Source organism: Prunus dulcis, chromosome 7, assembly GCF_902201215.1.
Source record: "Prunus dulcis chromosome 7, ALMONDv2, whole genome shotgun sequence".
NCBI lineage: Eukaryota > Viridiplantae > Streptophyta > Magnoliopsida > Rosales > Rosaceae > Prunus > Prunus dulcis.
Window position 1 is genome coordinate 8960513 of NC_047656.1, and position 14271 is coordinate 8974783.

General features: G+C 36.7%; 2 protein-coding genes across 2 annotated transcripts; both read right to left on the reverse strand.

The window, feature by feature from the left end:
* Positions 1–7657: 7657 nt before the first annotated feature.
* On the reverse strand, positions 7658–10729 carry LOC117635327 (protein ATAF2-like). Its single transcript, XM_034369663.1, has 3 exons — positions 10513–10729; positions 9457–9749; positions 7658–8128 (listed from the first exon to the last, which is right to left on the reverse strand). Exons 1-3 carry the CDS (start codon positions 10727–10729, stop codon positions 7658–7660), a joined length of 981 nt encoding a protein of 326 aa, XP_034225554.1.
* A 2047-nt stretch (positions 10730–12776) lies between these two features.
* Positions 12777–14271, reverse strand: LOC117635329 (NAC domain-containing protein JA2L-like). Its single transcript, XM_034369664.1, has 3 exons — positions 14037–14271; positions 13649–13932; positions 12777–13523 (listed from the first exon to the last, which is right to left on the reverse strand). The coding sequence occupies exons 1-3, from the start codon at positions 14269–14271 to the stop codon at positions 12777–12779; spliced, it is 1266 nt and encodes a 421-aa protein (XP_034225555.1).

A 14271-nucleotide genomic window follows, 5' to 3' on the forward strand; every position in this document is an offset into this window, starting at 1 on the left:
ATGAATTCTGGCTAGAGCTTCCTGTATGTGTAAACCTGTGGACGGTCCTGCTGAAGTATGTATACTGAGAGGTCCCACCGGGCGTGCCAAATTGTTCACCCGTTTTCGCGTTTAGCTCCTGTGATGGAAGGGCGAAGTTCCCCACTGGCTTGGAGACCATGTCCTGGTCAAGCGAGTCAGCTTTCTTTGGTGTGCGAGCGTGCCACTGCTAGCAACGTGAATTCTAGCAGACTTTTTTTTAGAATAGATAACTTGCGCCCCAAGTTACTGACTTCTAAAAATCAAACGATTGTGAATTTGGGTGAGTAATATCTCCCAAGTAAGTTCTTTTCTTGCCTTAGGCTGGTAAGGACTTTCATAATTTATCTCAGTATATAAAGGAAACGGCTGTTCTGGCCAGAAGTGTTTGATAGAAGTGGACTGTTTTAGGCAGAGCTGCCTTTTGCGAGATAATAAATACACATATTTAACTCTAGACAAGTTAAAGGACTGTCGGAACTTCGTTTCCGCTTGAATGGAAGACTCTGCTGTAGGCTGGACTGGACATATCTGGATTGGTCCGCACTGCTTTGTGACTTCAAATGCTAGGTTGACCTGCAAATCGATACCAAAGTTGGATTTTGGCAGAGCTTTACGTTTTCTTCATGCTTTGTGAGGCCTTTTGAATAGGCAGAACTGCAACTCCTCCTGCTTGAAAGGGACAGAAGTGGCTATTCTCGATGGTCTGATGAGCTAAGGATCGTACTACGAGAGTTGTTCTGCTTGAACAAGGCTCGTCCTGAGTTTTTCTGGGGTCTCCACGTTTGTGAAAACTCAAACTCTGCTTGTCTTGGCTTTTGCTGAACCAAATTTGTAACGAGGTGTCTCGTTCTAGAAGACTTGTTTTCTAAGTCTGAATTTCGGATTTCAAGTGAGCTCTTGGCTTTTTCTTGGTGTTGTTTTTTTGATTGATGAGTTGATTGTCCTTTTCTTTCTTGCCTGCTTCTGTTTTTATAAGAGATCCTCTTCTGGAGGTGTTTTCTAAATTTTAAATGGGCGGCAAAAAGATCTCTTAGAAAAGATCTTTATCAACCGTGGCAGACAAGTTCTCAATAGTCTCCAGTGATCCCTTCCCTAGTTCCCTGGGTGACTGCTTTTTTGTTTCAACCAACGCCAACGCTTGTGTGTGCTTTTCATGGCGGTTTGGTTTTCTTCTGTACTTTCTGAATAATTCCTTATTTTCTGTTCTAATTGAGAAGGCATGGCCTGTGAATCCTTTTGAAAAGATGGACTATTGTCTTCGGGGCAAAAAAAATCTCTGAAAATAGGTGGGCTTCTTGATTTCCTGTCGGCAGTTTCCCGGAGACGTCTCTTCCCATAAAAACTCTAGTTGAAAATGTTGACCCTCTCAATAGCTGAGGTAGCCACGTGGGAGATATATTTGTTTAGTTTCTTGGGCTTGAATCCAAACAAATTCTGTGGGCTGATCCTTTTAAAGCCCGGATGACAGTTTCTTTCTTTTGGGCTTTCTTGGGCTGGGAACTTTTGTTTTTGATAAAAAAACGTAAAGCCCAAGCCATCTGGATCCTAATTTTATTGTCCCCAAGCTTTTGGGCCGAGTGGGAAATTTCATTATGGGTTTTATCTTTTTCTGATTTTGGCGCGTCAATTTTAGGCCCAAACAAATTCTATGCAGTTTGTGACCCTCATGTCGTCACGAGCGTGTGGGTTTTCGCGGATCTTGATTCGGAGTCTGTTTGAGCCCCGAACGAATTTTCCATATCGCGCGATCTCTGGGTGCAGTGTCGTTAAATAATCAGATCGCGCTGAATATCGGATATGTCGGTCTACATGATGTCAGGATCGTGTAGGATTCGACGGATTGCAAATCGGAGTCCCGGATACTCCGAAATCGCGAACCCTGGGGCTAGGGTTTGGATTTTAAGCGATAACGCGGTTTTGGCCAATCCGACCATCCGTTTCGGACCAAACTCGCGGAACATGGTTCCTTCTCTATGAGGAACCTTCAGAAAAGCCCAGATTGGCCATCGGAGACCGTGGACCCACGGGGTCCCGGATCGGCCGATCTGGCAGCTTACCGCTTATTGAGGTTTCGGGTCTCTTAAGGCCGGTCTAACTGTCCAAAAAGCTAAAGTGGCCATAGGAGTGACCTGAAACGAGTGCACGTATTTCTAGGAGCCGAGGGTAGGGTGTTTAGTTGAAATTCTTTTTATTCAGCAGTTTATTAATTTAATCTTTATGGGTAATCAGGCACCAGGAGCCCGACAGGATTGCAAAAGAGACCTTCGAAGGGTCAAAGTAGCTCGGACCATCTGTGAGTGGACTTTCTTTCATGAATTATTTTATATAAATAAGTTATGTAGAGGTTTTCCATAAATAAGATTTTATAAGTGATTTTATATTGATTTTCTATAAAAGAGTTTTTATAAACGAGTTTATTTGACTAAATTCCATAATTGATCTTGAGCAAGCTTTATTGTGTTTCCGAGCATGATTAGTACAGAAATAGTTCTATAAGTTGTGTGCTGCTTACTTTTACAAGTTTAAGAGTTATAGAAAACAGATTTTGAGGCTTATGACAGAAGAAATAGCAGCACAACTTGAGATTTTAGTTATTATTCATATTTTTTTTTAAGGAATTTATTTTAAGACCACCTCGTACCTATTTATTTTTGGTGATTACCCAGAGTTGGACCGATGTCTACGGACATCCAGTCCGATTTCAGTTTATGTCAGTGCACTTGACTTTGCCTCACGAGTCTCGAGGACGCTCGGACCGTGAGTGCCAGGATTTGCGGCTCGGCAGACTTGGTGTCTCGAGACCTGCCAGGATTGCGGCTCGGCTGACTTTGTGTCCCGAGACCTGCCAGGATTGCGGATCAGGCTGACTACGGTCCCCTACATCCTGCCAGAGAGACTCGAGCTGACTTGGNTGTCATCGAGGAATCTGCCGGCGGGACAGGATGATCATAGTCCCCTGATTTCGCCAGTTTGCGGCTCGGGTAGCCTGCGTGACGCCCGAGACCTGCCAGGGAATTGACGGATAAGACAGGGGTACAAATAGGTGGTATTTTCAGAGGATTTTGAATTTCTTTTACTCAAGCATAACTTTCAGTTATTTTATATTGGTTTCTTTGATATTCGTGCATTATCTTTCTATATATTTGTTCAGTTATTCGAGTACATTCTTCAGTTATTTAACAAGGTTTATACAAGGTTTGAGTACAGTACTTTTATACAAGTTTGGTTTCAGTGTTTTATACAAGCTTTGATTTCAGTGCTTTTGAATAAAATTTATCGAGATTGAATATGAATTACGTAGAATGCTTGAGTTTAGTATGCTTTAAATGGAGAGTACGTATTCAGTTTATTTTACAATTTTTATAGTGGGGGTTATTATGATTGATAAACTGTTTTCAAGATTTCTTATGTTGGGTCCACTCACATCTTCAAACTGTTTTCACCCCCAGGCCGTAGAAGTACGCGGGATCCTCCACCGGGCCAATTATAGCTTCCGCACCAAGGTAGAGTTTTGTAAAACGTCCTTGAACCCTTGAAAACTTTAGAGTATGCTCTGATATCTAGTATTAGTGGAAAAATGAAGCTGAGATCTGTTACTTGAGATGTTCTGGCTGTTGGGATGGTTTTATTGAATGTTTAACAGGTGAAAATTTTTGGGATTAGTCAAAATACAGGGGAGACTCTGCCGAAATTTCGGTAGAAGTCTAAGAGCAATCGGAAAAGAATTTGGGACGAGAAGGGTAAAAAGGTCTTTTGTGCCCGACATTAGCCAGATGTCAGACACGCACAGGGCTTGGTTGGAATTCCAAAGTGGAATTAGGATCGGGTCCTGTCATCAATCATGCTACAGAAGTTTATTTTTATTTATTAATTATAATTTTAAATTAGCCTATTAACCCCTTCTATGCATTATTAGTCATCATACAGATAATTTCAATGCATCCCAAAGATATTAGAGACTAGGTTGTTACATTCCCTGTTTTTGTTTTCATAATTTCCATAAATCGATTACAAGGTATAACCATAATAGTTGGTTTCTGTCACTTTAATCAAGTTTAATCATTGTCGGAAGTTCTAACTTTACTAGTTGAACAATTATTGAATGAACATATAAAATCATGAAAATTTACAATATTTTGATCCACTATCGTTTGCAGTATTTCAGATAAGATAGAAATTGCAGATGCTTTCAATTAAAGATTCAAAAGGTAATTGGCCTCTAGCACTGGCGGATCCAGATTTTTTTAGCGGAGGTGCAAAATTGACTAAGTATGAAAATTGATTTTTCGGAATAATCATTTTTTGAAGATAATTTTTGGCAGCTTTTATTCCTTACACATCAAATAAGAAAACTTGATTTTATGGCATTTTAGTATGAAGTATATATTGACTTAATGAGCCATCATTTTTAGCCTAAATCGTATTTTGCACTAAAACTGATTTTTCATATTTTGATTTGGTGGGAATTTAATTTTCTAGTATTTTTATTTGAATCTAAATGGGGGGTACTTCCTTATTTACATTGTAAACTTAAGTAAATAGACATTTACTTAAATGTTGAAAATAGAAATAAGGTAATCTGTACACCAGTTGAGCAAAGGGGCAATTTGAAATATCTACAATGATTTTTCCTGTGAACGGAGGTGTAGTTGCACCTCTTTGCGCCTTAATGGGTCCGCCTCTTGCCTCTAGGGAACATAGAATTTCTAGGGCCCCCCAGAAAAACATTGAATTCCTTGGGCAGGTAGTTGAAATAAGTACCATACAAGGGCACTACAGCAAAAGCACTGTTTATCCAAATCTTTCTGTAATTTATTTAGGAACTCTTTATTTAGTGTCGGCCGACAGATTATTAAGAGTACATTAAAAAGAAAACAAAAGAAAAGAAAAGGAAGGATTTTCGGAGGGCCCACCAAATATTAGGTTAGTGGACATTGACGATTCAAACGCTGATCACGCGTCACACAGTAACTATCAAGCTACTGTTTATGGAGTACACGTGGTAGAAACCCAATGGACTACGAGCCCATCGTATGTGCTACGTAAGCTCCCTCTCCATGCAAGCCATGACATCATACCAGCTGATTAAGGACAAGTGTACGGTGGTGGATAGTTATTCATTTTAGGTCTTCAAAATGCCCACGTCTCACGTGATAGATTAGATTAGTTAAGCCCCACACTTAATAAAACCATTATTTATTTTTTTGGTGACATGTAGAATAATGCTTCGATTTGATTTAGGAAATGGGCCAGTGACTTCACTCTCTCCAATCCTAATTTTTTTGGGTGGGGTTTTGGCAACCAATTAGGGTTCAACATTTGGGGATTTGCTAATTTTGGAGCTATTTAATGATGTAATAGAAGTGTAAAGGGGGAAGTGGAATTTGACAAGTGTCCACCATTAACATTAAAATAATATCAAAGTTTAGTGTTGAGTTGTTTGCATCTTGACTGGAAATTTGGAACTGAAAATAACCCACTCGTCTGTCTATTGTGAAATCAAGATAATATATATTTGTAAAGCCGAAAGACTTGGAACTTGCCATAGTTTTAGATTACAAATATAAGTTTAATCAATTACACCCACTGATGTGGAAATATATTACTTGGTTTTTTTTTTTCAACTGATAGCTTAAATTACAGAAGATAGAGGTTTTTCACACGCACAGAAAATCAAGATACTATGGAGGTTCGAATTTGAGAGCTTTAATATGCAAATTAAGACAATTTTTCATTGGGCTAGACCCCATTAGCATTACTTGTTCTTTTTCATAGAGCTTGCTATATGGATCTTATTTCTTCACATTAAGTAAGAAACTAACATATTATGTTTCACATTAGAGTAGATTAAAGTGGTTTAAAATATGGCTTTTATAAAAAAAAACACACACACATTATGTTGCACATCAATTGGTAGCCAAAAATTTAGATAATAGTTCATGATTCTAGCACTAGCTAGTTTTGGTCATCTTTATGATTTTCAACGTGTAATGTGCTTGCACTGACCAAAAGAACATGAAATGTGATGCACGAGTTTTGAATGAAGCAATGTCAGAATTTGAAAATTATGTTATTCCTTCGGTTCTATATATTTTGTTTGAAAATTTTCCTCTTCCAGCAATAAATAAATAAATAAAACTTAAAAATGTGACTGTATTCAGTTATACGTAAATTATTATATTTTCTTATCAATAATACGGAGAGAAGACTCAAGTTTGGAATATCTGAAAAAGAGAAGTACTACTAAAATAACAGTTCATGAGTATATCCGTAATTATGTTTAGTTGTTAAAAAGACATGTAAAAATAGATAGATACGATAGGAGAGAGAGAGCCTCTAGCTACAAGCTATTTGTTGGAGAATATCACACCCATGGGTGCGGGCAATAACTTTAGAATGGTAGAATGTTTATACCGTATATTAACGACCAATGACCACCTGACACGTGGACGGAAACGACAGCTTGACATCACAGGTCCTTCGGCACGTCCCCTACCGAATCCTACACTTCATGACGGTTTTGACCTAGGACGCGCGTCATGCTCTAGACCAGCTCCCACAGTCCCACATCGGAAATATGAACATAATGCACGCCTCCCCAGGCCTATATAAGGAGACCCCTATTCCCAAAAGGAGGGAACGGAACGATCAACGGTACGCTATCGCTTGATCTGTAGTCTAATCTTTACTAAATCCGTACTTACTTAAGCATCGGAGAGCCTTCGGCCGGTACCGCACCGGTACCCGAAGGTCTTACCGAACGTTCCCTTTTGCAGGAACTTGATCTTCCGAAGACTAACTACCTTCCGAAGACACAATATCACTAAGTTGGGCGAACCACGTGTCAAACCACTTTTTCGCATCAACAGAATTAGGATTGGATCAAATTATATAGAAATTGTGTAATTGTTGGTCAATTTCCATGTATCATTATCAATCAGCATTGTTTGTTTGTCTTCATCATGCATTCAATTGGACAAAACAAAATCTTTACATTATCAAAATTTCAAATGGATGATGTCGGCAACAGGCACCTACATTATTGAACGCCAGTGCGTTTAGTCCAAGCCCAAGAAACCTTTTTTTCTATCGTTGGGTTTCTTATGAACCCAGTTAACCCAAAATGACTACTCCAAAAACCAGAACCCAAACATCATACGTTATTATCTCTTATAGGGTTAAGACACAGTCAATAGAGTTGAACTCAGTTAGTTGAGCTCTTTCACATTCATTTATATGTGCGAAAGTTAAAACTCCTAAACAACAAAATGAATACTTATGTAAACCCCACTCCTCAATCGCTTATACTAAAAAAAATTGGACGACAATTGTTTTACAGGTTAATAAATTCAATACATGAAAATATATGACACATAAGTATACGTTAAAAATATGGTGAAATAACAAACAAACAAACATTATACGGGTATTAGGGAGAAAGGAAAAAAAAAAGTCAATAAAAAGAACATATATATATATATATATATATAGAAAAAATGTATCGAAATTAAATACAACAACATAAGAAAAATATCCCTCTAGTTATAATATCAAATTAAATCTCACCTCTGAATCCTGTTTGGTGTAAATGACTAGCTGCCAAAACACAATCTCATCATATGTTAAGAAAACTGAGCTATATATCAAATGAATTATTGTCATCTTCCCCAGCATGATCGTGAGGGAACTGAGAAGAAGTACTTGGATCAGCCAATGCCGTGTCATTGATTGGCTCCAAATCTGTGCTAAATGGAGAAGAAAAGGTGTTCATAGGCAGCCCATGACTTGTATATGCAGTGTCTAAAGTTCGATCATTGTTGAAGCTGGTGATGGGCCATGGATAATTGCTCCAAGCTCCATTTTGGAAAGACTCATTATAATACGGGGGCTCACCAAATTCTGTGTTCACTGTTGTGGAAGACATACCAGCAGCAGTGTAATGATGATTTATTGATGAAGAGGATGAATTGGAATTGGCAATAAGAGGAGATGGATATTCTTGATGATCATGCTGATTAGCTGATTGAACTGAATCTGCAATCTCTTTATTTTTATTTTTCTTGACTCTTTTGTTCTTATAAATCTTACACAAAACACAATCGTTCAACTACAGAAGAAACATATACAAGTTAATAATTAGATAGGCATATGAGATATACTGATATATATATATATATATATATACAGTGGTGGATCCAGGAATATTTCAAGGAAGAGGCAATATTAAGAAGGCTAAAAGGTCAACAACAACAAAATTTAAACAACCAAATAGCCTTACAATTTAAACAATACTAATGTTATCCATAATTAAAATAAATATGAGTTTTACGTCTAAGTCTAATTGACTATGGTCTATTCTGTATATCAATTAATATGCACAAAATTTAGATTACACAATTATTTACCAAAATTCATATCAAATATGAACAAAATGCATGTAAATTACTAGTCTACCAAAATTCATAAGAAATCATCTATTAATCTAACTAAAATCAATACCAATTAATCTAACGCAAAGTACATGTGATTTGGAGGTCACGAGATAAAAGTACATGTGATTACGAGTTCGGGGTAATTTTTGGTGAATTTTTCGGAACACATAAGAATTTTTTATGAATGTTTATAGTCTAGTTAAAATTTGACACTGGCACCTTGATAGAGGACCATATTAAAAAGGAATTAAAGTTGAGAAGCACGGATTCTAACTTCTCACACTCCAATTGTCTTCTTCTTCGACTTAGTCTGCAACTTATGAAAAAATTTCAAAATCTTCTCAAATTTAGAACTTTGGTTGTGGAGGTCCAACTGACAAACCGTTTTCTCATGATCGTGAGATTGAGCCTAACAATCTAAGGTAGATATTTAGGGTCTCACACAACAACAACAAAATAGCCTCTTTGAGGCTTTTAATCGAACACTTAGTGGGCATAAGCAGATGTGCAAATTCCAGCATCTCCAATGCATTTTCCGGCGAGGAGAGGAGCAGCTGCACCTCCTTGCGCCTCTGTGGACTTCCATTGAGGGATCCCTCAAATAAACTTATTTAAGGGTCCCCTACAAATTTTTTTTCAACGATCCAAACCATCTATTTTTTAAGTCTACATTCATAGAGCATCCTTGTAAAAAACTAGACAAATCAGAAACCGTTTCAACATCTAATTGTGTTCTACAAAATCAATGAACACGGTGCCTCAAGAAAGTATTAAAATTTCAATAATTCAATTGAGTGGTCAAACAATATCGGATTTAAGTGATTTTTTTTGTAAAGATGATCTTTGAATGAATATCTACAAAATAGATTGTTTAAATTAGTAAAACACAATACAGAGTGGACCCTACATAATTTTCATGAACCTAGCTAGTGTATGCTACTAATAAAAAGTCATAATACACCAAAGAATTTCTCCCATAAAAACACACACGTAGATTCCATACCTTCATGTCACCGTCGGCTTTATGGCCATTTGAAGGAGCAATATTTCCACTAAGAACGTATTCATGCATTTTCCATTCTGTCTTAACTCCTTCCCCGTGTTTCCCTGCATAAAAATCTAGAATCCTTTTCTGCCCAATTACTTCATTGTTAACTTTGATCTTGTCATCGGTTCCAGTTGCCTTCCAATATCCATGGTTGTCTGCTGCTCGATTTGGCCGAGATCCATTTGGGTACTTTCGGTCCCTAGAACTGAAAAAGTACCACTCGCTTTCTCTGAGTAAGTTGTGCATCCCTAAAGCAAAACAGGAAGAAAGAACAAAAGTTACTTAGCAATTAGTATAAACCGTTTAGTATTGAAATATTAATCTCCTTCTCTAAACCAAAAATTCAGAATCCATTAGGGCAAATCGATATCAGTACTCAAACGTGATTTGTCTCTGCCCTAGAAATAAAACCCTAGTTGCTCTCTTCCAGACTTACGAAGAGTCGTTCTTACTTTTTAGTGTTGGTATGTACATGAAGTGTGGTTTATATTAATATTGCATGCAGTGCTCCAAATTCTTAATCCATTCAGTCTTGAATTTCTGAGTAAAAAACAAAACAACTAGTAAGAGTACTAACAACTTTTTTTCTTTTTATGAATGGGAGAACTGGAGATACGAACTTATAACCTTTTTCAATACGAACTTCTCTAAACTTCGATATCATACGTCATGCAAAAACTTCTACTAAAGTGGTGCAAACAATTAAAGAGCTTTCAAGAAAATTAGGAAAAGATTACAAACCCCTTCTTTCAAGAGTAAATCCTTTTCTATAAACCTTTTTTATAATAACTTAAAGTAGGATGCACGAAACTTGACGACTTGTAAGAACCCTAATTTCTTTTCTGCTATTCTTGAAAAGTTTTCTAACTAAATATGCTACTCCTGAAGTTCTAAACGATGCATGTGTAGCTTAGAAGAAGCATATCAATATCACGAAAAACTAGTGAAGGTACGTAACCAGTAAAAAAGAAGAAATAATTAATGGATATAGAAGAGGATCATAACACTAACCAGTAAGCTCTTCAGGATGGTATTTGTAAACATCAACTTCACGAAACCTGTTGATGGGCAGTAGCTCATTCTTGATCTTCTTCTTTAAGTACTCTTCAATCAATTCTTCGTTGGTTGGGACGAATCGATAACCACTTGGAAGATCATTAATATATTTATCGGTTAACCATGCTTCATCAAAAATTTCATGAGCAACCTGAATATTGCTTTCCTCCATTGAAACTCACAAGTATAGAGTTCTTACTTTTTTTATTTTTTATGGATCCTATATAATGTAGGAATATAGTTGAAATTTGTAGGCTTTATTGACAGGAGAAATAATTTTGGTGGGTTGGTTTTCATTAGGTGTTTGTGTGGGATTTGGTTTCTTTACTTTCTTTGTACTGGGTCCGTACTCTGTAATTTTTATTTATTTTGTATTTATTTAATCCGTACTCCGTATTTTATCTTATATGTGAAAATAACTATAATAACTTTCTAACGACAAAGTAATATTGAACAGAGAATTTGTATTACACATGAATTTCTTTGGTTCATGGATTACACATTTAAACAATAATCAATTTGCCAATGGAAGTAGGGGCGAGTTAGAATTGAAAATTTGGGGGGTCAAAGTAGAAAATAAAAATATATAAAACACCTAAGTATTCAATAATTACACGTTTAACGCTAAATATTTCTAATTTAGTCATGTCTAATCTATTTAAGAAGGAATTTTAACTTAAAGTATAAGTTGTTTGTTATTGATCTCTTGAACCGCAGGAGTCAAAGAGATTGTGGTCACCCACCGTTGGATATTAATCTAATGGTTCAAAAAAGTTTCTTAAAAGGAGTGCAAGATTGAGTGAACCGTTGAATTTACATCCAACGGTGAGTGACCACAGATCTCTTGAACTCCTATGGTCCAAGGGATCAGGATTGTTATAATATAATAGAGGAGATATCAAAATATATGGCCACTGAATGGGAGTCTAGCCCAGTGAAAAAGCCATGGCATTATGGTTTTTTTTTTTTTTTTTTGGTGGGAAATTCTCCCATCCCCTCTAGTTTAGACTATCGCTTGTATTAAAAAAAACAATAATCAATTTAATCGTTAAAAAAATAATAATAACAAATAGATCAAATTCAGATATATTATCAGGTGTATTGTCGAGGATTGGAGCTTGCATTGCGCTTGGTTAATGGGGCACATAATTTCAAGATAAGCATACAGCCTTGCAGATTTGAGTTTATCGGTTTAACACACCTTGCATTTATTACTTGATTATTCTATTAATCAATTTCTACAATATTCTCAATTTATTGACTGCCCAATATATTTAATGTTTACAGAAAATTTTAAATAGAAATTAATTAAAAGCAGCCAATAATGAAAAGAAAACCATGCCTGCATGGCATATATCCTCTCTCTTCTCCACCCTCCAACGACCGAGAAGATTGGAAGGGCCTTTTTTTCTTTTTTTTTCTTTTTTCTTTTTGGGTATGTGGGAAAATATAGCAACTGGAGACATTCCTATGTATATGAGTACATGAACAAAGCGAAAACCTTGCCTGCATTGCATGGCATATATTTCACCTTTAGTTTTTGTTTTTAATGATTATTGAAAAGATAAATTAATAAATAAAAGTAGAATTTACATGACAATATTCATTAATTGATATGGCGTGACTATATTAACTGCCACATAAGGTAGCTAGTCAGTTAGTAGTGGAGACACCTGATGACCATAATGGGCCCATGCCCCCTCTCATATTTTTTATTTTCTCATATTTGTACTTATATATGTTGCTATATGTTTGCTTTTTGTAGTAAAAATTATTAAGATTTTTTGTCTTTCCCTTCCTCTATCTTTTGATTAACTTACACTTCGTGAATAGCACTTGAGCTTAATAGGACACCTTAATATTGGGATTTATGAACATTTTTTGTATTTCTTCTCTCTGTTGAAGTACAAATTATTAAATTTTGAGTCTTTAATAGTATAGATGATGAGATTAATATTCAACCATTTTAACATAAGATCGCACCGACAATAAGTTGTGGAACTTATTATTTATTCACAGTAAGTACGAAATTGTCAAATTAATTGGTAACAAAAATTTTGTGTGACAAGTTTGGTGAGTATTATGTTGATTTGGCAATGGTAAGGAGAGCTCCGCAACTTCACAACAACGAAACAATTTACTTGAAATGATCGCCAAAAACAAAAAACAAAAAACCAACTCTAGCCAAAAAGAAAGAATCCGCCCAACCAAATTCTAACCTAGACTAATTTACAATTTGGTGTACTGCTAGGGTTTTGCCTAAACAACTGCTGTTGATGATGATACCAATGCTCTAGTCTTTTGTCGAAATCACCATCCTTGTTTCTAGCCGCAAGTAGTTGCTCATATAGCCTGACATGCACAGGTAACTGCATAGAACTTGAATCAACCAGTGGCATTTGATCCGCATACGTGGAAGTCTCCACGGGTGGCAAAAATCCAGGTTGAGAAGAAAACGACTCCCTTGGCTGAACATGGTTCTCAATATTGGCAGACTGCATGTCGTATTGGGTGAGGTTTTGATCGTTTTGATCGTTTTGATCGTATTGGGTGAGGTTTTGATCGTTTTGATCGTATTGGGTGAGGTTTTGATCGTTTTGATTGTATTGGGTGAGGTTTTGATAGTTGTTGTGGACTGGTCCCGGAGGATTGCCGGACGTTTGATTTTGGAAAGGGTACTGCTGGTGAGGATAATATGTAGGGTTTCCAACGTAGGTGTTCAATATTGTTGGGGTTGGCTTGTCACGAGGTCGTTTGTTTGCAGTGGAGGAAGAAGAAGCACCGCTAGATTGACCAACAAGATATTGATCATGCTGATGAACGGGCTGGATTTGTTGGTCTGGAAAAGCTTGAGATGCTACAACATTTGTAGATGGCTCTGCTCTTTGATCAGATTGTGTAGTGCTCGAGTCATTGTTCCCGCCTTTGTTATTCTTGTAAATCTTGCACAAAACACAATTATCCAGCTGCAAAGAAAACGTACAAGAGTAAAGTTAATTAAAATCAAGTAATATGCAAAAGTAACTCATTAAAATTATAAAATAAAATAAAATAAAAGTTTATGCACACATGTTTACATTTCCTTACGTACCTGCGTAACACGAGTATTACTTATTTCATTAGGAGGAGCATCGAGCGTGTATTCATGCATTTTCCATTCTGTCCTCTTGCCATCTTGATGGTTCCCTTGATAAAAATCTAGAGTCCTTTTGGACCCAATTACTTTACCATTACTATCTTCAATGTCCTGAGCTTTTCCGGTTGCCTTCCAAAATCCATCGACTGCTGATCGATCTGGCCGTTGTCCTTTCGGGTACTTTCGTTTCCTAGAAGTGAAAAAATACCACTCACTTTCTCTAATTAAAGTGATGCGCCCTAGAAAGAAAAAGAAAAGTTAAAGTTATCTCATTACAAAACAAAAAGAATATAAAAAAATTTAACCTAAAGTGAGCATATAGATGAAGACACAGGAAACTAACCAGTGAGGTCTCTAGGATGATACAAGCAGATGTCAAGGTCAAGAAACCTGTTTTTGGGGATTTCCTTGTTCAAGACCTTTCCCTCTAAGTAGCTTGAAACCAACTCGGCATCAGTTGGGGCAAATCGATAGCCACATGGAAGAGAATTAAAATATGCATCGTTGGTTGGATCGTTGATGAACAAATCTACTTGGTCGGGAATCGGATCGTTGATGAACCGATTGTTTTCTTCCAT

Excerpts from the sequence above, each read along its gene's own strand:
- LOC117635327 (XM_034369663.1), bottom strand. The coding sequence starts at position 10,729 with ATGGAGGAAAGCAATATTCAGGTTGCTCATGAAATTTTTGATGAAGCA. Across the intron at positions 9,750-10,512 it reads CCATCCTGAAGAGCTTACTG|GGATGCACAACTTACTCAGA; the intron begins GTTAGTGTTATG and ends GTTTTGCTTTAG. Across the intron at positions 8,129-9,456 it reads AAGCCGACGGTGACATGAAG|TTGAACGATTGTGTTTTGTG; the intron begins GTATGGAATCTA and ends TTTCTTCTGTAG.
- LOC117635329 (XM_034369664.1), bottom strand. The coding sequence starts at position 14,271 with ATGGAAGAAAACAATCGGTTCATCAACGATCCGATTCCCGACCAAGTA. Across the intron at positions 13,933-14,036 it reads TCATCCTAGAGACCTCACTG|GGCGCATCACTTTAATTAGA; the intron begins GTTAGTTTCCTG and ends TTTTCTTTCTAG. Across the intron at positions 13,524-13,648 it reads GTAATACTCGTGTTACGCAG|CTGGATAATTGTGTTTTGTG; the intron begins GTACGTAAGGAA and ends TTTTCTTTGCAG.